The sequence below is a fragment of the Hyperoodon ampullatus genome (assembly GCF_949752795.1).
Source record: "Hyperoodon ampullatus genome assembly, chromosome: 15".
Taxonomy (NCBI): domain Eukaryota; kingdom Metazoa; phylum Chordata; class Mammalia; order Artiodactyla; family Ziphiidae; genus Hyperoodon; species Hyperoodon ampullatus.
In genome coordinates, this window is record NC_136928.1 from 10722510 (window position 1) to 10745744 (window position 23235).

At 39.1% G+C, this 23235-nt stretch overlaps 1 protein-coding gene across 1 annotated transcript; it reads right to left on the bottom strand.

Annotated features, from left to right (window-relative positions):
• Positions 1–2325: 2325 nt before the first annotated feature.
• Positions 2326–21426, bottom strand: RNF103 (ring finger protein 103; the record flags this gene model as incomplete). The annotated part of the gene is made up of 4 exons (XM_079720746.1): positions 2326–4343; positions 9641–9756; positions 18645–18784; positions 21201–21426. 4 exons carry the CDS (start codon positions 21424–21426, stop codon positions 2768–2770), a joined length of 2058 nt encoding a protein of 685 aa, XP_079576872.1. The 3' UTR covers positions 2326–2767.
• Between the last annotated feature and the right edge of the window lie 1809 nt (positions 21427–23235).

Consider the following 23235-nt stretch of genomic DNA (forward strand, 5'->3'; position numbering starts at 1 on the left):
CAGCCGCTCCGCGGCATGTGGGATCTTCCCGGACCAAGGCACGAACCCGTGTCCCCTGCATCGGCAGGCGGATTCCCAACCACTGCGCCACCAGGGAAGCCCGTAACATAACTTTTATGTGTACTGGGAAAACAAATAATTCCTGTGACTGGCTTCATTGTGATATTTGCTTTATTGCGGTGGACCGGTACCAAACCTGCAATATTTCCAAGGTATGCCTGTAGTCTCCAAAATGCGCTGTGCCCTGGGACACCGGAGGAGAAATTTTAATTACCTTTTAAAATATCTATACTTGGTGTACATTTCATAATGGACAATATTATATGTATGAATTGAAATCAGGACCATAAGAGGAGGACTGGGGGTTAGGAAGAGAGAAGGAAAAGCTGTTTTGAGACTTACTAGTTACTTAAGAGCATCTAGGAGGAGCTGTTCAACAGACAGCTGTACATGAAACTGAAGATCTGGGGAGGGGTCTTTGCCTGGACATGTCGATTTGGGACATCTGCTGAAAATACGAGAGAAAAGAGCAGTGGAACAATGGCAGAACTCTGAGAAACACAAACATTTACGATAACATGATTCCTTGTTTTTTTGAAAGGAAAATTAGAGCACAAGGAATACTGTTTGTACTCATTTAAAATTTTTAAAAGCTCTCAAATATTAATACAAAGTAAGTAACTGCTAGTCCTTACTATTCCCATTACTGTGAAAATGAGGCTCAGTGTATCATGAAGGAAAAAAATGTTTCTGCTAGTAATCCAGCAGCAATTCAGAATGAGAAAACTTAAAATTTCTTACCATTTTGAGGGGCAGTCAATAAAGGGTTTTAAAGTCCCCCAGGAAACCTGGACCCTTTGAAGAAATGACTGATTACAGGGTTGGGCCAGGAAAAATACAAAGTGAGCCTGGAATACCTTGTGTCAAAAGGCAAAGAAGTGTTTCAAGATCACAAAGGGATGTAAATAGGACGTAAGAGCTGGCTTAGAGGGGCTCCCACTTACCAAATTTGGGATGATTTGAGCATCAAAAAGAATAATGAATTTTAACACACTGAATATAAAAAGAATCTGGGTCTATAGTGATATTTCAAAGCACAAGCTGAAAAAATGGAAAGCTCTTCTTTCACACACACAAAATGCCACTTAATAAATGTAGAATGAAGGATAGAATTTTAAAATCTCCAAGTCATGACTCCTATTTAATAACTGATTCAGGCTAATAATCATCAACAGATGTTAAAACCATTGGGTTAAAGGTTATTGAAGAACAGGATACTCATGTGGCCTCACAGGTTCCTTCTTAATTATCAAGTGGAAAGAACCTTACAATGCAAAGATAAGACAGATACTATCTTAGCCAAATTTAGCATCACCAACAATGGGATGAACTGACATCGCGTGCCTTCTGATGTCATACAAACGGGAAATACATATCATCTAGGCAATATTGTTTACTTTAAATCTAATCATGAAGAAACACTCAGACAAATCCAGAAATGTGGAACATCCCATAAGCCAACTAGCCTGTACTCTTCAAAAATGTCAGAGAAGACTTTAAAAAAAAGGGGGGAGGGTGCCCAGGGGAACTGCTCTACAGAAAAGAATGAAACAAAGGAGACTAAACCCAAACATAAACTTTGCCTGAGTTCCCAATAAAAACAAAACAGAAACATATAAAGATACAGAATATTTTGGGAGCAACTGCGGAGTACAAATTGTATATTAGATATTATTAAATCAATGTTAAATTTCCTGGGTGTGATAATGGTGTGGTGGTTATATAAAAAATGTCCTTGTTCATAGGAGTTACATGGTGATACATTTTAGTGGCAAAGAAGCATCATGATGACTGAAATTTACTTTCAAAGGGATCAGCAAAAAAAAAAAAAAAAGAGAGAAAGGAAAAAAAGATTATAGAAAGAGGAGATAAAGCAAATATAACAAAATGTAAACACCTGGTGAATTAGATAGAGAAATGAATGTTCATTGTACTATGTTTCCAACTTTTCTATAGTTAAAAATTTTTTCAAAATAAAAAGTCAGGAAAAATATATAAAGTAATCTATGTGTGGCCAATATGCTATAGTTGATTTTATTTACATGAATATACTCATAAATGATTTAATACTTTAAAAAAAGCCCACCATGAAATTCCTTCCCATCAAAGCTAACCAAGGTGGACTAACATCACCTCTGGCTAGTGTCAGCAACATAATTTGTCTTGTTTTTTCCCCCACATGAGTCAAGAATTATAGTTGACTTACCTGTGACACTTACAGCACTCAGCCACCTTATCAAAAACAATTTTTAAAAAGCTGTAATCTTCTGGTTTTAAAATAATTTATTTCATAGGTCTGTTTTAATTTCATGTCTCAGAGCATACATTATTTAACCAAGAGGTGCCGGACACAGATTGTAAAAAGGGAGGAAACACTTAGGATAAGAAACTGCCTCAATTCCATTAGAATTTGATCCTACCTTGTAAAGTCTTGCTAGGATAAATTTCTATCATACTTCTTTTGTGCTTACAAAAAAACATTAACTTCTGAATTTCCAATGTTGTAAATAAAAATTTTTACATTTAAGTATGCATTCATATTGACACACTAGGCAACCAAATAATTGTCATCAACATTAGCAAAATGTATATTTCCTGTCACTGCACTAACATTAAATTAAACGTCAAACCACAAAAACTTTGTGACTAACATTAAAAAGGCAAGCTGTAAGATACGCAAAGCTTATAAAGGACAAATTGCACATGGTTAAGATGGGACATCATTTGACAAGGGCTGGTGTTGTGCATATGGCTGCTTTTTTTTATAAGAAGGCCACCGGCAAACAGGGCAACAGTGTCGGCCCCCAGCCAACCACATCACAATGCAATTCTGATGGAACACGTGACCACAAGGCAACCCCATTAGCAAACATCCATTTTCAAAATTCTCTAGGCAAACAACACATTCAGTACAGTGCAGCATATCAGCAGGCCAAGTTAACCAATCAGGTTCCATGTCTTCATTAGTGCTATATGATCCATATGACCGCCCCTTCCTTTCATAAGGGCTGGTCTGACAATATTTATTGGCACACGAACAAGCCTCAGGATCACAGTGACTTGCTCTTCCTGGAGAATTGTGAACTACGCTTTCTTTATCTTCAAATACTTCCTTCTCACTGCTAAAAGTGTCTGTGCTGTCACTGTCTGAGTCATTTTCAATATCTTGAGAACCTTCCAACATTTCCTCTTCAGACTGGACGCCAAGACATTTAAATCGCCACACTGGCAAGTTTTTTATATAATCAGTTGGTATCAGAGGGTGAAGCCAAAGGTCAGGGAAAGCTAATCGCTCCAAGAACAAGTCAGGGTCTTCGTCCCAGTCAGATTCTACAGGAAAGTTCTGAAAAGAAGCAATCGGGTGGTAGAGGTAGCTGGTGTACCAGTCCCACAGGCTTGATAACCACTCTAAGTTATTGGCATTGACTTCATCATTGTTGCTGTTGCGTCGTCTCTTCTTCTCAAAGTAATCGACTAGTAAACCATGTCCAAGGTATGTACTAAGAAACAAGGCTGGGTGTGAAGAATAAAACATCCAGTCTGCCCTGACCCAGGAAGCCAGCGTGGTCGTATTGGAATATCTCAACAATTTTAAGCTATACTCATAAAAGCTATCTAAGTAAGGGAGCTGTAAAAAGCCCAACACAGGTAGCCAGGAAATAATTAATAGAGAATTGTATGCCCCTAAAGTGCTTATGAGAACCACAAATCGTTTTATGGTAGCTCCTTGTGTGATAAATAAGTCCATCCAAGCCATAAGATTAACTAGAACCAAGCTCAAAACAAACAAATCGTTTACTTCAGGTTGTACTGAGCGCAAAAACGAATCCATGGCCTGAAGGGATATGAATTCGCCTGTGTGGTTTCCATACCTGTAAATTCCTTCAGGAGTTCTAAGTATGTATGATGGCATGTTATATACACCAATATCTGTCATATAACTCTTGTTGTCCCAATTTTCCACATTTACAAAAATAAACTCAACTCTTCCAGTGAACTTTATGCTTAGTGCAGAGAAGAAAGCGGGGGGTTGGTAAAGTTTTGCAAACAGGTATATTTTCACCCAGTACTGATCCCTTTTATTCCATTCCTCTTTCAAACGTTCAGCATGGTAAATGGTTTTGATCCGTGCAGCGGCGTGAGCAGTTATCCACTTGAAAATGTGCTCAACTTCGATCCTGCGCCCACCGTACTCTTTGAGCATGACTTTCCCTTTAGAAGTGCTTGTTTGTGGAACAGACATAATGAGCGTGGATCGTACCCAGCCCCTTCTCCTGCAGTATCTATAAGAGAGGAGGCTGTAAGTAAATAGCCAGGCTGCTAAATGAGCTAGCTTGCTTCTCTTCACTGTTGTGCAAACAGTTTGTCTTTTCCCTGATACATTTCCTTAGCACTTGAAAGATACCCTCTCCCCAAAAAACAAATTACAGTCAAAAGTAGTACCAATACCTGGCATATGTATAAGAGGAAAAGCAAGCTCTCTTTTTATCATATTTTTCGTTTGTATCTCTATGTTTCTTTTCTTTCTTTTTTTTTTTAAAGAAAAGTGTAGCTTGAAAAGCCTTAGAGTCAAGAGAATCAGCAAGTACTTCCAGCATCTACTATGAAACTACTAATGCATTATGTGCTAATAAGATCCTAAAGATAACAGGAAAATAATTCCTGTTCACAAAGAATTTAAAATCCTATTAAGGAGACAAAAGTATAAAACTGCATATATTCTATTACAAAATAATGTAAAGGAAGTTCAAAAAAAAGGGAGTATCATTGGGAGTTTGGGCTGGTGCAGATTTCATGAAAAGTTTGGGAATTGAGCTAGCTCTCGAAGGATGGTTAGATTCAGGTGGGCAAAGGAGAGAAGGAAACAGACTATCTTATATGCTGAGTCCCTGACTTGAATGCCAAGCTCCTGAGGGTAGAAGCCATGCTGTACCCACTTATTAACCCAAGCACCCACCACAATGCCTGACACACACAAGCACTGTCATAAAGTAATCTGCACGAAAGCTCACCTAGAAAAGAGCAAGTCCTATATTCTTCTGTACTCTCTCATCTCTTTAATGAGGACCATGAAGAGGGGTATTTGGAGAGATAATCAGAGAAACAATTTCCTTTAAAAAAAAAGTTTTTTTCTAAAAACCTACCATGTGGAGTTTTACAATATATAAATTTACCTCAGTAAAGTTGGAAAAAAGAAAATCTACCATGTGGATACATTTTGTTCACTACAGATTTGTAAGTGGATGGTAATAAATGTTTAATTTTTAATTTTGCTATTCAGAATACTGATGTAAAAATCATAAATGTTATGCTTTACTTTAAAGTATGGATTATATTTTATTAAATTAAATAAGCATATTATACATTTATATGATCAGATTAAGACAGAAGTCTTGACATACGTGGCATACGGTTTTATGATGATAATACAATTAATTTTATCTCAGGAATTTCATGATATAATTTAAGATAAGTGAAGACAACATGTTATGTCACAAAGACAAGGTTAGTAACGACTCTGGGAAACTATCTGGGTGACTCAGGACCAAAGACTATGACTCAGCCTCTTGTTGAGTTGATTTACTTCCTTAACAAGATAGTACCATTAATGTCAATACTGCTTTAATTGAAACGGGTTAAGAATTATATACTCTGACAAAATAAAATATCTTCTATTCTGTAACAGTGTATTTGTCCAATGCAAAATAATAGTTCATTGACATGAATGCTATTTCCACCACCCTCCCCGCAAAACAACAAGTCAACTACATATAGATAGTTGCCTTACTCACATCTTAAATATCTAACTAGCTTTACTTTTTAAATGGCATAGGATACTTGTGATGACACATTTCTACTCTTGGTCATTCTGTTCATCTTTCTATAACCACCTCAGAGAATATTTGGCTTCTGATTTGCGTCATAAATTAAATGACAGTCTTTCAAACAGAAAATTTTACTGTGTAAAACAAACAAAGTCTTATCTTAGTGCATACATTTCTTCATGGAAGAAAACAAATGTACTATGTACTTTCTTTTCAGTTCAGAACTAAGTGACAGTTTTAAGGTTTATCATTTCACAAGAATTTAAGAGTACCCAGGACAATAAAATTTTGTATGTCATCATATATCTTTCAAATTAAATCATGTTTTCCAGACTTGAAATCCAACACACAAATAAAGTACACCATATTAATTTTAAAACCCCACTGTTAGACAGAAAAGACTAATGTTCATATCAATATAAAAACTTTTTACTGCCAATTTAAAAAACCTTTTTAAAGGTCTGAATAAGTTCAATGATGACACCACGAAAATATCCTCTAGTTCTTAAGGTAAACCTTTTCAGATCTCTTAGAGAATTTGAAGACTAAAAATGATAAAAAAAAAAAAAAACATAGCTAGTGAGTTTTGGCACTCCAGTTTCTGATAAGGCATACTATATTTAAAAAGAAACCTTGGTATTCTGTTCATAAAATGCTGTTTCTTCAGACAAGGTCATTGGTCTCCTTGGCCTTCCTGTCCTGCTCACCAATCTTCCCTTTACTTTGTTTTCCCTGCTTAGCCCATGGGCACGCATCCCTGATTCTTTCACCATAAGCCCTCCTGGCCCATTTATCACTCAGCTCCTGTAATTCCAGTGCCATCCCACTCTTTACTATCTCTGCCCCGCCTCTCCAACCTCCCGATACATATCCCATGTCACTTCCTTCTTTCTCCAAAGGTGGGGGGAGACAGAGAGTAGAGAATAGACCTGATGGGGAAAGGCCCCTGAGATAGATCACTGGGTTGGGGAATTAGCGGAACTGGGGCCAGGCAAGATGGCTGTGTGGGAAAGAAATGAAAACTGCTGCCGTGGATAGAGTCAGATACTGTACAGAGTGGAGGTCCTGAATGTTCTTAAGGGGAGCAAAACAGGTCAGGAAAATACTACTATACAATGGGGTCAGCACATCAGAGGAGGCTGTCCTGGAGGCCACCCAAGAGAAGGAACTAAAGTCAAAGAAAGCAACATAGGCAGCAGAGTAGAGAGTTTTGCTGTTTTTAAAAATCTGAGGTCAAGATGATGACTGAATTATTCAACATATTAAAATGCATGCTTGCTGAATAACACTATTCTCTGCCCAGTTACACCCTGCATTGACATTCTAAACACGCTTTTCTATTATCTCCCTATTTTGTTCTTCTGCATCTCCATAATCCTCAAAAAAAAAGAAAAAAAATGACCCTGACTAAGCACAGCATCTATGACAAGAACGGTTCTTACTCTAGTCGGAAGATTTTCCAAATAAAAGGAAACCAACATGACAATACTGAAACTGATATAAGTAACTCTGCATCAAGATCTTCATCTTTGTGATGAAACTAAGGAAGAAGACGTAAAAGTGCTTCTTTAATAACAAAAAATTATAGCTGCAGTCAACAAAAAAGCAAAAAGTTGCTCAAAAAAGGTCTCTTCCATCATAAATAAGAGGTGGGATTATCTGAAGACGAAGATGAAGGATTTAGAGAAAACTTGGAGGTAGATTATATGTATCTCTTCACCGTTCCTCAGCTGGTATAGAATCAAAAAGGGCTTTTCAAAAGAAAAGCTAGAATAATTTGCGCTAAAGTCCACTGGACTCAATTATGACACTTCTGATGCATTTTGCTTTATAAAATTATATTAAAAATCAATTCTACTATTTCCTTCAGTTTTTCATGCTGAATAGGTCATCTTCACTTTATGTCGTGCTTAGTTTCATTTTGAATTCTCTATTGTTATTTAAGAACTTATGTTAGACTGAAATATGTGTTTGACCTTTATATTTTTGTACTTACTTGATATTTTCTAATATATTTATAAGTTAGTGTTTAAAATGTATTATTTAGTTTATTCATTTAAAAAAATAAGTTCTGAATATTTTTCAATAAATTAGTGATGCTAATACTGACTTTTGGCATTATCTGAAAAAACAATATCAAAACATCAGAACTATCATTTATTCTGGTATTGCAATCACCAGTGGGAGGGAAAAAGATCTTTCACTTAGACCATCTGGGAATGATGGAATAAGACCAAATGCCGTTGTCTTCGGTAAACACAAGACAGAAATAAGAATGATTTCCTTTTCATAAGAACATGAACACTTACGCTATCTTGGACATTTCAACCAAAGGCATTAGAATATGATCAAGGTTCTGTGGTGAAGATGAAAATGGGAGCTTTGTGGGTAAATGAGGAGACTAAATGTGAGTCAGGAGACACAAGTTCCCTTCTTATCCCCAACTTTTAAGGAGTCCTCCTACCACACATCTCAGCCTACACTACAAGTGAGCAAAACAAGGACAGTGAGGAAAATCGAAGCAAACGTAAGCCTGAAGGAGAAGGGAAGGAGAATTTGAGGTGAAGCAGTGGTGGAGGAGGGTTTTCTACAGCGAATGGGTCCCCCATTGTGACCACATATAACCGACATAGGTAAGCCAGGCGTATCTACCTACATTAGAAACTACCTAACGTGGGGGCTTCTCCATACGTATCATATGCCCCGTCCTCAGCACTGAACAGAACACGCTGTACGTGCTAATCTTTTTCTTTTAAATAAATAAATTTATTTATTTATTTATTTATATTTGGCTGTGTTGGATCTTTGCACGCGGGCTTTCTCTAGTTGCGTTGAGCGGGGGCTACTCATTGTGGTGTGCGGGCTTCTCTTGTTGCGAAGCACAGGCTCTAGGCACGCGGGCTTCCGTAGTTGTGGCGCACGGGCTTAGTTGCTCCGCGGCATGTGGGATCTTCCCGGACCAGGGCTCGAACCTGTGGTCTCCTGCACTGGCAGGCAGATTCTTAACCACTGTGCCACCAGGGAAGTCCAGCTAATCTTTTATTAAATGTTTACTGAATGGATAATTAAATAAATGAATGAATTCAAGTCATAACTTGGAGGAACTAGAAATTGAAATAAAACGCATTTCAAAGAAGAAACAATGGAATAATGAAACAAGAAGAAATGTGACAGACTAAATACTGGAGATGATGACAAAAAGAAAAACAAAATTGCCTGCAAAGATTTTTGTCTGAGAAAATGGAAAAAAAAAATAGTAAAGGACAGTAAAAGAAAAGGTAGAAAGGGCACATGGTTTACTAAAAAAAAAAGATGAATATGAATTTGAACACCAGGTTTAGGGAACAGAGTCTATCTGGGGTACTCGTATGGCAAATGGAAACGAGTGTCAAAATGCAAATTAGAGGTCCAAATTATGAAAGAAGATTTAGGTCAGCACAAAGGGGTCACCTAAAGCCATCAATGTACTGAAGTCTCTTTGGGAAGTAAAATTGAAACAAAAAAAACGAAGACATACTCTAAAGAGTCACCCCCGTTAGAAACAACATAGAAGAACCAGACAAAAAGAGATCTCAGAGAGAAAGTAAATAACTGCCAGTTATCAAAAACTATTAATCAAATACCTGTGTAACTAACAATGTGCTAAACATGCTAATTAACTTTCAGTTTAAACAGGCTTCTAATACCACTGTCTTTATCACATTAAAAAAATTCTGGTCAGAACTCAAATTCTAAGAATTGCCTAATTAACTTACCTGGGGTCACTGGAACAGTTAAACGTGCCTGTACGTATTCCAAATCTTGACACCTTTTTCACCATTTTCTCCCAGTGGATTTTACCCACCAAAGGACTTCTGTCATTTGCTATAACCTATTCCCCCCAAAAGAAAAACAGATACTTTAATCACCTAAAATGGAGTCAAACCAACCATTTACATCTATAACTTTACTTTTTTTGAAAAACATATTCTGTTCCTAGGTCTTTGCTTACTATGTCATCATATTATCACTGCAATTCTTGTAAAAGGAGCAACTGTCCAACTGGAAGAAATTTAAAACACTGAATATAGTACATTAAACTCTCACACTCTGTGGTAGTTATGCAGAGGGGGAGTCAAAACCATATTAAAAAGCTAGCCACATTCTCCTCCGTGCGGCTTATCCTCTAGAATTAACTTACACAGGAAGAAAATGGCCCTTGGAGTCATTTCCCTGCTCTGAAAAGAAAATTTTAAATAACCCAAATAAAGCTTACTAAAAATTACCACATGTGGGTTCAACGAGTTCAAATTTCACTTTTTTAAAAGTGTAATTATGGAGCCAAGAGTCAAACACATGTTTTCTATTAAACTATGCTTGACTAAATCCATATACTACTACTATGGCATTTTTCTTAACAATCACGAAAGGTTCTAACATATTAAACAATTACCATTAATAAATTCTACATTCTTGAACTTCTAAATTCAAATTTGCAAATAGCTTTCAAACACTTAGGATTGGGAGAAGAAAAAAAATATTTTTTAATGTAGCTTAACCTTCAAAATATGCAATGACTTTTCTCAGACTTTCTAATTGTTAATACCTTTTCCCTTTATTCCTTATCTTCTTGATTTTAATGAATAGAGATACCAGTAAAAAAACAAATGAAAAGTATATATTAAAAACAAAAATAACTAAATGGGAACTTAAAGGAAAGCCAAAAGTGTCCTATGTCTTCATGAACCCATCTGTTTGATTTATTTTAAGCCCAGGGTATACAGGCCAAGTTTATTTTCATGAATGCTATATTACTGATACTATTTAATTCAAAATTACAGCAGAATACTCTGGGGGCCTCTAAACTCTCTAGAAGGAGGGGCCATTTTCACGTTCACAAAGCCTCCAGGAAGTGAAATCCCAGGTGAGTGTGTGCAATGAGTGCCTGGGAGAGGCAAGAGTTGGTGCAAATACCTCATCTCTGGTCTCTCTGCTGGGAAGTCTAACAAATTTCAAGGGCAGCAGGAGGAGAGAAAGTGCATGGTGGTGACAAGTGACTTAAAGTTCACTTTATGTGCCAACAGATTACTGTCCAATAACCTTTGCCATGTATCATTGATACTATCATCCTCATACCTACAGAGACACACACAGGTATGTAACACTCTGTAACATAACTTTGAGGCTTAATAAATACATACACAAATATACAATTTAGGGCATTGAACAAATGGTTCTGATAGTACTTTTAAGTGAAAATAAATGGCCTTAATGAGGGAGGCACATGTTATTAAAATGCTCAGATGGTTGAGGTAACCAGGAGGAGAGCAATTTGAGGACATGGTCTTAGTGGTGAAAGTGCTTTCTGAGGAGGTGCACACAGGTTACATTACCCAGTAAGTTCCTAGCTTCCACATTTTTCCATTGTCTAAAAGTACTTTATAAATTTTATCTGAAGAATAAGGGAGATGAAGCAAGGCAGGCTTTTCTCTTCTCTTCTTCTTTTCTTTTCCTACCACTGAAGAGTCAATATGGTAGTTCTTTTCTCCATCAAGTAACCAAAGAAATCTTGAACTTATTTTTCGGATTACTCAGAAGGATTAAGAAATCTCTGTAAAATCATATCGCTATACTCCCTGGTCTTTGCCCTGTTTTTTAAAATAACTCCCCTTTCACTCCTATTTCCTCATCAAGGCTGCAAATAACCCAAACACTTCAGGCCTGTATTCATAATGACACTGTGTCAAGGTGTTGCTTTAATCAAGCGGTTGCTTTAATCAATATAGGATTTGGCCCTCAGTCTAGGGGCATCTTTCAGTGAAGATCCTGATCACTGCACAGTCATCCAATGCTAGGAAAGGAAGTAGGAACGAGGGGGTTGCTCCAGGCACCCCTGGTTATAGGACAGACAACAAAAGTGTGTGAAGAGAGGTGGTGAATATCTCTGAGGCAGGTACATGACAATGTTTAACCCCAGGGCCTTATTTATTCAGCAAGCTATTCCAACATCTGCTTTGAAAAGTTTAATAATTCCTGACTAAGAGAACCACACAAAAATGAAAAATCCCTTAGGCAGTACATGAAAGCATTTTATTTGACTCTTTCGTTATATTTACGCAATTAGAAATTGCTTTGTCCAATGTCCTATATAGTTATATTATTCAACTGAAGGTTTAGCATAAATTAAATTTCTTGGAGGCCAAATTAAACAACCACTAAAAATGTTTTAACAGAATAACTCATCTGGCTTGTCACATGGCACAACAAAATACTCTAAGCCTATTACTACTGTGTCACATCAGTAAGAGTTTCCAGGTTATAGCTCACATCCAAAAGCATGCACAGTGATTCTGAATGGCATTCACTCTGGTGGTGAAAGGGGAAACATATTCCTCTGCAGTTCACGAAAGATGTTGCATTCTCTGTGGGGAATATTTTCAGAGACTCGAAACAACTAGATGAAAGTACAGCCTGAGTTCCAAGTCTCAAGTCTGGAACAGACCTGGCAACATAGGCTAGCAGTGAAGCAATCTTTCCATCCCCCTTCCCAGGGTATCTGCCTCTCTAACCAGCATCCCTACACTCGCTCACCATTGTATTCCCTGCAGCTAGCATGGTGCCTAAGTCAGTTGGGCACTTATTAAATATTTATATTGAATTAAACTATTTCAGCTTTTTATGGTTTAGTAACTCATTCTCTTACTTCTGATTATATAGGTTCTCTAAAGGCTCCAAGTTTCCGATTTCCGTTATAATGAAAGTCCCTTCCCCAGCAACCTGTCATCTGGGATGTTTTCTGACAAGCATTAGCATAACTAGTACCTGGCTATGCAACTGCACATCAATGTTCTTGACCCCAGTCACACACAAAGACTTCCAGTTCAGTGTATTTAAAAATACACTTTTTCCAGAAAAAAAAAAAAACTACTAGGTTTTTCCTAGTACTAATTTTCCTGGTTTTTACTTTATTGTCTAATAGTTCTTTAGGATCTCTCAAGATGGTAGCACCATCACAGACCATCTAACTTAGCTGGAAAAGGTAATCTATGCTAAGATTTTTTTACTGGCCCACACATTTTAGTAAACCAAGCTGTAAGCTGTCCTATGGCAGACTGTAGGTTATTTGCCTTTTTTGCCCTTATCACAGGTTCAGCTGGCACACATTAGATTTCAATAAATATTTGTTAGATGGTTGGATGAATGGATGAAACCAGTGGTTTTCTGGTAAATGTTTAACAACTAGCTGTCTAGAAGAAAACAGAAGCTCTGATTTCTATCATTTACTTATTTCCTTGGTGTAAATACTCCCACATGGCTGATTTCAAGTTACCAACGTGACATCTCTAACTGTGGAGTTGGAAAGGGATGTTAACAACCGCCCTTCATGAAGCAGTTGGAGCTGGCTCCAGCACAGCACTGGAAGGAACTGAGTTGGACAGTGTGAGATGCGAAGTTGCCATATTTTCTGATGTCAGTCTTGTGTAGTCCAGTTAAACTTACAAAGAAAAACTGGGCCTCAGGTTATTGCTTACTCCCTTCCACATGTATTAGGCTGGTATAAGAAAAAACCCACACACTTTCACCTATTTTTTAGAGGTGGGTTTTATTACTAATCAGAACACCTGTCATTTCCCTTTTAATATTGTTAATCCCCATACAACAACATGGAGGCTAAATTAAATAACATAACTCCATATAAAAGGAGTATAGAGCTATAATATTTTTCTGCATCTCCCAATATTTCATTATAACAGCGAGTTTCTACTTTCAAAATCATAGACCACAGGGACTTCCCCAGAGGTCCAGTGGTTAAGACTCTGCGCTTCCACTGCAGGGGGCACGGGTTCGATCCCCGGTCGGGGAACTAAGATCCTGCATGCTGCATAGCATGGCCAAAAAAAAAAAAAATCATAGACCAACCTAAATATATATATGCAAATTGTATAAAATCATTAAAAGTGAAGATGAGTAATTGACAAAAACAAAATTCAACAGCATTTAATGATTTCTTTGGTAGCCTCACTAGCTTTCTTTATGAGTAAACACAAATAAAAGCTCTTCACCAATACAAAATAAAGGATAAGATGGCTTGCCAAGTATTTCGCCTTTAGCATAGTGTCGAGAGGAATAAATACCTTAGAACCTCCCTGAACAAAACTACTGTCTAGGAGTAAAAAATAAACAAGTTTTAAAACAGCTAGTAAGTCTTTTCAGCCAAACAGGAACTGTATTAACATAATACTTCAGTAAATATTGACCTAAAGCTTTACTTTAAATCATATGATGCTTTTCACTGCTACCTCAATTCCACTGATGTTAAGTTCCTTATAACGTGACAAAGCCAGGAGAGGACAGATAGCACAGTCCTTTGAAGTTCTTTGAACAAAAGTCAAAATGTAGAAATAGAAATGTTAAGATAAGGATAAATCCATAAAACCCACAATGTACACTAACTTTTCCATTTCAAAAGCCTATCTGCTGGGACTTCCCTGGTGGCACAGTGGTTAAGAATCCACCTGGGGGCTTCCCTGGTGGTCCAGTGGATAGGACTTTGCCTTCCAACAAAGGGGGTGCAGGTTCAATCCCTGGTCGGGGAGCTAAGATCCCACATGCCCTGCGGCCAAGGAACCAAAACATAACACAGAAGCAATACTGTAACAAATTCAATAAAGACTTTAAAAACGGTCCACATCAAAAGAAAAAATCTTTAAAAAAAAAAAAAAAAAAAAGAATCCACCTGCCAATGCAGGGGACACAGGTTCAATTCCTGGTCCGGGAAGATCTCACATGCCGTGGAGCAACTAAACCCATGCACCATAACTACCGAGCCTGCAATCTAGGGCCTGCGTGCCGCAACTACTGAGCCCGTGTGCTGCAACCACTGAAGCCCTCGCGCCTAGAGCCCATGCTCCACAACAAGAGAAGCCACCACAGTGAGAAGCCCACGCACCACAACGAAGAGTAGCCCCTGCTCACTGCAGTTAGAGAAAGCCCGTGTGCAGCAACGAAGACCCAACACAGCCAAAAAAAAAAAAAAAAAAAAAAAAACAGCCTGACCAAGAATCTTTTGAAAGAAAAGTAACTTCTATTTGTGATGCTAAAAAGATTGGTAGGCAGCAGAATCAAAGAATCCACAAAACTGGAAATAAAGAGCTAATGAAAGATATGAGGTCAGGTTAGGAACAAAGCAGGAAAACTTAGAATGTTAGAAAGAACTGATAGAAGAAAGATGCCTTGGTTCTTTCATGGATTACATAGCGTATTGTTGGTAAAGATGTCCCATATGTGTTGCTGCCTTAGAAACTAAAATTAGTTCTTTCTACCTCATATTACAGAGAATACAGGAGAGACATGAAAAAGCTTCACATGAAAAGAAGTGTGCTAACACTCTGCTTTAATGTAAGGATAATTCATGAGCAGTAATACATATCAAAACAGTTAGGAGAAAGATATGAAGACCATTAACTTGTATTATTCAGAAAATAAACTCACGAGTTACTGAGAAGATAGAAATCATAAGGGATATAGGATGAATTAATTAAATTATAGAAATTCATGTTTCCTTTTGTAGTGTCATTCCACATGCAGTGTCACCAAAAAAGATAATCAACCTAGATTATCTTTCATTATTACCAACCCATTCCAGAAAAATAATGAACTGACCAAGTGATGGAATAGCTAAGTCATATACCCATTTATTAAAGTCACATTTTCCCCAAATCAGTAAATCTAGACATCCTTTCAATGACATATAAAGTCTAAAGTGCTAATTATCAGTTATATGCTACCTGAGAGTTAGGTAGTCATCTGAGAGTATAATTCATCTGAGTAAGAAAATGATATTGGAAACCTGGGAGGAAAAGAGGAAAGAACTTTGATGTGCTTAAATATTTCTTATCCAGGATACCTAAAATAAATGCAATATGAAGAAGATTGAATTGTTTGGGATCTATGCACCCTCACAGATTAAAAAAAAAATGACAATGATAGAGCAAACTGAAATGAGTCAGCTTCTTTTAAAACAAATAGAAAAGAACGATAATTCAAATTGTTAAAAACTGAATTCTTGAATGTTATTCTTCACAAGAGATGAGATAAATATAATCTGAGCTGAAAGAATGACAAGCAACTGAGAGTATTCCTCTTCTGTTTTGAGAAGATATTTTCAATTAAAAAACAAAACAACATGGCCCTCTCTTAGGAGCTTAAACCAAAGTGTCTGTGCTGATTAGCTTAGCTAGCGAGTTCAGAGTGCTGAAGGCACTGTGACTGAGGTTTCGATCTCAGTCTTCTCAGTTGTCCTGCCAGAGACTGTTCTTCCAACCCAAGCCAGCCATTTGACAGATGTAAGCCACTGGCCCGAGGGAACACAAGCCAGACAGTCGTGATCAGTGCAAATCTTGAAGGTCACTGAAAAAATTGTGTCTTCCTGCATCATTGACTATCGATGCCTATGAAGTTTAAAGAAATATTTTCAGAGAAAAATAATTCAGTGATTAGAATTTATAATGTTTACATTCACTACCATTCATTACTTGTTCTTCACTTCATTCAAGTATCACCTGATCAGGGAATTCTTTGCCACTCTCTTGTCTCCTTACCCTGCTTATTTTTCTTCTTAGCACTTTCCACTAACTAATGTTATATTAAATATTTATTTAGTTAGTGCCTCCCTCTCCCAACTGGAATGTGAGCTGCCTGAAAGAGCAAGGACTTAGCCTGTTGTATGCTCCTGGTATATCTCCAGAGCCTGGTGTACAATTCACTGCTGAATAAACTGTATGAATTTTGTAACATCTTAAGGGAGTTTAATCCATGCTTATCTTTAATATGACATAGAAAAATAGTAGATCACTTAGAAGCCAAGACTATAATGCTAATTAGTGAAGCAGAATGTGTTCGTAGTCTATAGGCAGCACTCTATATACCAAAAGAATTTCCAGACTTTTGACATAGCTTTTTCCAACTTTGGAAGGTATTCAGCATCTTTACCATTCATCTCTATGGGACCATTCAATGTGTGGACAAACATGAGACATAGGACCCAGGGCAGGGGGACTGGCTATTCAGTTCAATCTCCATAATAAAATTGAAGTTACCAAAACCAATAAGTCCTCCTCGATCAAACTATCAGAAATAAATATCTGGGAAAAGAAATAGAATAACTATTTATAAATTAAGGCTTTAAAGATGCTACAGTTTATTTTTTCAATACCAATAATTTAACACACAAATAAACTAGAATTTGATGGATAATGTATAGACAATACCCATACCCTTCTCCCAGTTTCTCTGTTTGCTAGGCTTAAAAAATGCCAAACTAGATTATCTGGAGGGTAAAAGGTCAAACACAATAGGAAGGTTGCAAGTAAAGGAAAGGTCATGGATATCCAATGCAATCACCTGAAGAATTCCCAAACGTCAACCCGTTAGCCCAGTGGACTATAGTACGATTCTATCTTCTTTAGGTGTGTATGTATTTATTTGAGGCCATGTGCTACAGAAAATCTATCTATCCACAATCATATTGCAAATCAGTGACAGGACCAGATCTGCAAATAAGGTGTCTGGACTCAATAGCTTTTTCTACCCTATTTTGCAGTCATTGTTCTCAGAAAGAAATATGAAGCACCAATTATTTTGTTTTTTATGCCCTGAATCAAACTTTGCCAACCCCAATGTGAAATAACAAGACCACTGGACGAGAAATGAGGGGGTCTGGGATTTGATTCTGGTTCAATAATCATAATTTTAGCTGAATTCATGTTGTTAATTTACTAAATATGTTACTTTTTTTTTTTTTTTTTTTTTTTTTTTTTTTTTTGCGGTACGTGGGCCTCTCACTGTCGTGGCCTCTCCCACTGCGGAGCACAGGCTCCGGACGCGCAGGCTGAGCGGCCATGGCTCACGGGTCCAGCCACTCCGCGGCATGTGGGATCCTCCCAGACCGGGGCACGAACCCGTGTCCCCTGCATCGGCAGGTGGACTCTCAACCACTGCACCACCAGGGAAGCCCTTAATATGTTACTTTAAGTGAACTTATATTTTAAAAAATTTAAATAACTTTAGACTTTCCCTAAGCAATATTTATGAAATTCCATGTTCAATATAATATTGATTTTTCTAATTTACATAAAAATACACAAATGATAATGTGTGTCCACTCATTTACCATGAGTGGCATATAAACCACACTTTGGGAAGCATAAAAGATGATTTTTCAGGCCCTTCATAGCTCTAAAATTCTAATATGCTAATTAAATCTCACAGTTTTGATAGCATAAGAGCTAGGGTTTAAAATTATAATCTCATCAATTTCATGAGCAAAGTAGTAAGTTCCTCCACCATTCCCCACAATAGTTCTTCCTCTATAGGCACAAAGTTGGCTATAGTTCTTTCTTTAGAAACAAAAATGATGAATTAAAAACTGAATTAAAAACTGGAGTTAACAAAAGCTGAAAGAAACAGTACAAATCACTAAATAAAAGGCATATATATGTGTTTCTTACTTTATAATGCAGATCCAACAACTAAAATGGATTTGCTTCTGCTGGTTCTAAACAAAACAGTCAACCCTCTTTCCCCAACACTTCCCTTCCCCCACTCTTTAATTAATTTTCATTTTTGTTGGTCTGCAAAACCTCTTTAAGGGGACACTGGAGCCTCCCTATGAGAAGTGAGTTACGTCTAAGAAACATGACACAAGTACACAGAAGTGTCACCAGCTGGTGACTACTATTTTGGTAAAAATAATTTCACTTCTATCACTGTTTCTAATACCTGAACCAGCCAGATGCCATCTTTTGTGTCTTCTACAAGCTCATAGAAGTGCATTTCACCACTGAAATTGGTACTAGAAACAGATTCAGATGCTTCTTCTTCTTTGAGTGCAGAATAAAGCTCACCTTCCATCAGGTCACCTGAAGAAACGAAAAAATAACACTAATAAGATTGCAAAAATCTCATGTTCCCAACTTCAATGATAAATTCTATTTTATACTGTTAAAAAATTATGTCATTGTACTTTCATTGCACTCTACAGAAAAGAAGAGTAGAACCTGAATACACCTATTTAAGATTCATACATTTAGTAAATATGTAAGAAGAACCTTCTATGTGTCAGGCAAAAATGAACAAAACAGATAAAAATCCATCTCCTGATGGAGTTTATATTCTAGTGGCATCATCACATAATTTATTAGGAAATTACTGAATTTATACCAGCCCAAAAAGCCATCACAATATTATTTAGTTTTTGTCCAGGCATCAAATAATTTTTAAACAGTATGATTTATATACTTCTGACTTACAAGAATTAGAAATGGGTTTACAAAATTTGCTATCACCACCTGCGTAACATAGCAACAGGACTTACATGACTTGGAGGTTAGATACAAAAGATTACCTATAAGAACAAATTCCATATTCATACACACATTTACAGTGTAAATTTACACCTTGTATCATCAAATAAAAAGTAAAGAAAAACACGTCAAATTATTTTAACTTTTGTCTTAAATGTTAACAATGCAAAAACAAGCACTGTATCATGACGGCAGCAAAACCGTTCACAACAAATATTTAAATTCTAAAGTTAAATTGCTTTACCAAGACCTCTCTGCTATAAAATGTGTGATCTGAGTCATATTTTTATGAGCTGTGTGTATTCTTTAAATATTATGTGCACTCCTTGTACACTCAAAGTTACGAGTATTTTTAGGCCCAGAGGAAGGCAACATTAAATAAAAGTCACAAGAAAAAAATGTGGTATCAAATTACTTTGCCATGAAAAATGATTTGGCTCGGGCAGTTAAGGTACTTTTCACTTCTAAACCTAGAAAGTTTATTTATTAGACATCTTCTACTCTACTTTATTCCCCCTACCCTACATGCCAGCCATGCTAGTAATAAAAGTCACCATAAACCAGTCAGTAAACAAGAGGCACAATTTTATGCAAACAACACACAATTTTATGTTTTCTCTAAAGAAAAATGCATCACTTTTACAGAGTGTTCCCTCCTCTATCCCAGTAGTGATCTTAACCTTGATCTGCAAATACCTGGGTGCTCAAGTCCTCTGGAGTTAGTATTCTTGTCTATCATACTACATGGCTATGAGATACTAAATAAGGAAAAAAAATTGTCTTGTAAAAGACACAGCTGACAGATATACTTGAAACAACAAAAAAAGATAACTATCAGTTTCAGTTGCTTCCTACAGCAACCCAGAATGCCTTTCTCAAATTACAGCACATTCCCCTTCCAGGAAGTGTATCTAAACCAAGATATATTTTGTCCAAGGGTGAAAAAAATTAAGCACATTTCTCACCCAATCCTACCCCCAAAACCAACAGTTACTGAAAATTCATTCTTTAAGATGTTAAATATCTCTTAGCTCAATTCTATCAATACGTCTCAACCCATTTAAGCTGATGCAGCCCCTGTGGCACAGAAGGGGAAAAGTAGTTTACACCCAAGATATAAGAATTAAAAAAAAAATCCTTAGAGAAATATAAACTCTTTCGAAACAAACAAGATAGGCATTCACAAAAAATATTCACCTTATTTTCACCAAATTTAAAGTATGAAAAGCTAATACTGTGCCCTGTACACTTTCTCTATATTTAAAATTTAAACCTTAGAAAAAATTTTTTCTATTTAATTTTGTATCTATATGACATGATGGATGTCCACTAAACTTACTGTGATAACATTTCATGATGCCTGTAAATCAAATCATCATGCTATACACCTTAAACTTGTACAGTGCTGCAAGTCAACTACATCTCAATAAATCTGGAAGAAACAATAAAATAAAAAGCAAATAAAATAAAATTTAAATCCTAGGCCTAAATGCCTCTTTGATATTAAGTATTCCAATGATGTTTTTCCCTCCGGGTAACTTATTACTATGGTGACAAATGCTGCTATCTACAGACATCGTTTTGGGGTTTTTCTTATATACTTATGAATTTCAACTGGCAAATAATGCTTTCCAATTTGTTTGTAACTGGTTGACATTTCCGAAATTTGAGAAAAACACTCAATTTAGTAAACAACACTAAGGAGCTGCACTTTAAACTGTTATTTTAAGATAACCTTAGGAAGACACACCAACACCCCTACATATAATTCCAGCCCAGCCCCCTTCCAAAAACTGGGATTTACTTTTTTTTTTTTGGTAGAAAACCTAGACAAAGGAAACCCGGGCAGCTCTGGAAGTAGTCTGCTTAACCCTTCCAGGTACCGCCTCATTCTGGGGGACCACCAGGTACAAGGAAGTACGGGTCGTCCCCTCCTCCGAGTGGAGGGGACCCTCGGGGAGCCGATACTCGCCTGACTTTTCCACCAGTTCCCGGACATCCTTCTTCTCGGGCAACCCCGAGTACCCCAGCCCCCGGCACTCCAGAATGGTCTTCAGCTTCTTGAAGCTCAGCGCCACCGGATCCACCAGCTGGGTGGCAAAGATGCCAGTTTCGTACCACACAATGGCCTCAAAAAACCTGGCCAGGACGAACAGGACCAGAAAATAGAGGAGCAAGAAAAAAAGCTTCAGCCACATCTTCCCCTGCGTCTTCGCTCTTTTCAGAGAGCTCAGAACACGGAGGAGAGGAGGGGGGACCGGGGGAGTGTGGGCGAGGGCACCAGCCTGGCGTGGGGTACGGCGCCCGCCGCCGTCACTGCGGGGCCATCCCCGGCGGGAGGCAGGTGGACTGTGCGGGGCTAAGGAACAGACCAGGAGCGGCAGAGGCGCAGAGCCTCGCGCGGGGCCTTCCAGTCAAGAGGCGAGAAAAATAAAGGGGGAAACACTTTAAAAGTCCACCCATTCAACCCTGAAAGGAGAGAGGCGCGGGGAGACCCCGCGGGTGAGAACGAGATGAGGGCCGATTCCCCCGGCGAGGGGCACTGGGATGGGGGGGGTCGGCCTTCTAGCACCGTAATCTCAAGGGGGAAGGGGGGAGGCCAAAAAAATCATTCAGATTCACAAAGGAAGAGGCGGCCGGGCTGCAGGCTGAGGCCGGAGGGGCGGCGGTCCCGGGAGGCTGTTGGAGTCGGCCGGGCTGAGGCCGGGCTCCCGCGGCGGCAGTCAGGAGGGCGCGGTGCTCGGCGGGGCCAGGCCCGGGGCCCAGCGCGGGGAGGACCGGCCGCTGCAGCGCCGCGCCCGGCGCCCAGGACCCAGGCCCCGCCGGCCGCGAAGGCTCCACGAGAAGCGCGGCGGGGAACGGCGGCGGCGGCGAGTGCAGGTTCGCTCAGGCCGGCGGGCGGCGCCTTTCAGGCGGGCGGGCACCGCGGCCCGGCCCAGGAGGGGGCGTCGCAGTCTCTGCAGAGGGAAATGGGGCGCGCGAGGCGACGGTCCCGGAGAAAACGCAAAAATAGGCCCGAGACGTCTCCCCGGGGCGGCTCTCGGGCTGCCTCCTGGTCACGCAGCGCTCGTCCCGCTCGGATGGGCGGCGCGGATTCCCGGCCGCCGTCTCCTACGCCCCCTCCCCCGCGGAGGCCGCCGCCGTCGCCTCGGGACTAGAGGATCCTCGGCGGCCACGGCCCAAACCGAGACATAACAACTGACGTCGGCTGAGGGGCGGGGCCTCGGGCGGGGCCACGACGGGAGCGCCCGCCGGGCGGCGGTGGGGAGGAGAGGGTGCGGGGAAGGAAGGGGGCGCCCAAGCCTGGGGGCGGGAGAGCGGCGCGGAGCCGCAGCCTCGACGCGGTCTCTTTTGCGCTCCCGAAGTTGCCTCTCCAGTGTCTCCTCCTTTCTCTTTCCTTTTGCCCTGCAGATGTTTAGTAAGTGATTTTGTATGAGGGTTGCAGTTAGGACTGTGTCGCTTTGTGTGTTTTTTGGTAAAAATGGGGCAGTTAATCATCCTCTTAAAATAAGTAAAAATAAGAGTACGTGTATGCCAGGTCCCGGTTAACTGGGAAAATTTTGGCGCAGTTGGTTTGAGATGGTAGAAGGCGAAACCCAGAAAACAATGATTTTCCATCTCTAGGTGAGAATGTAGTAGTTTGCGCATTTCTGTGTTGGAGGAGATTTGGTCAAAGGGGGAGGCAGAACTAGGCAGAACCCGTCCCTGCCCGTTACAAAGGCCTCACCACACCCCCTCCTCACCCGTCGCAGTTTCAGTCTCAGGGGCATTATAAGCCAGGTGTCGAAATGCTGAGTTCCCAGGGCAAAGGTTGTTGAGTGTGGATATGTCCCCGTGCAAATTTTCCGTGCGTTTTCTTTCATTACCCTCGCTGAGTGGGGCACCGCCAGCAAGAGGAACTTACATAAAATGAGTAACGTGGGTGAGCACGCAGTACGCGGTTCTGTATTTATTTAACCCCGGTACAGCATACTCTTCCTGTCGATCTCTGTGCCAATCTTGAGGGA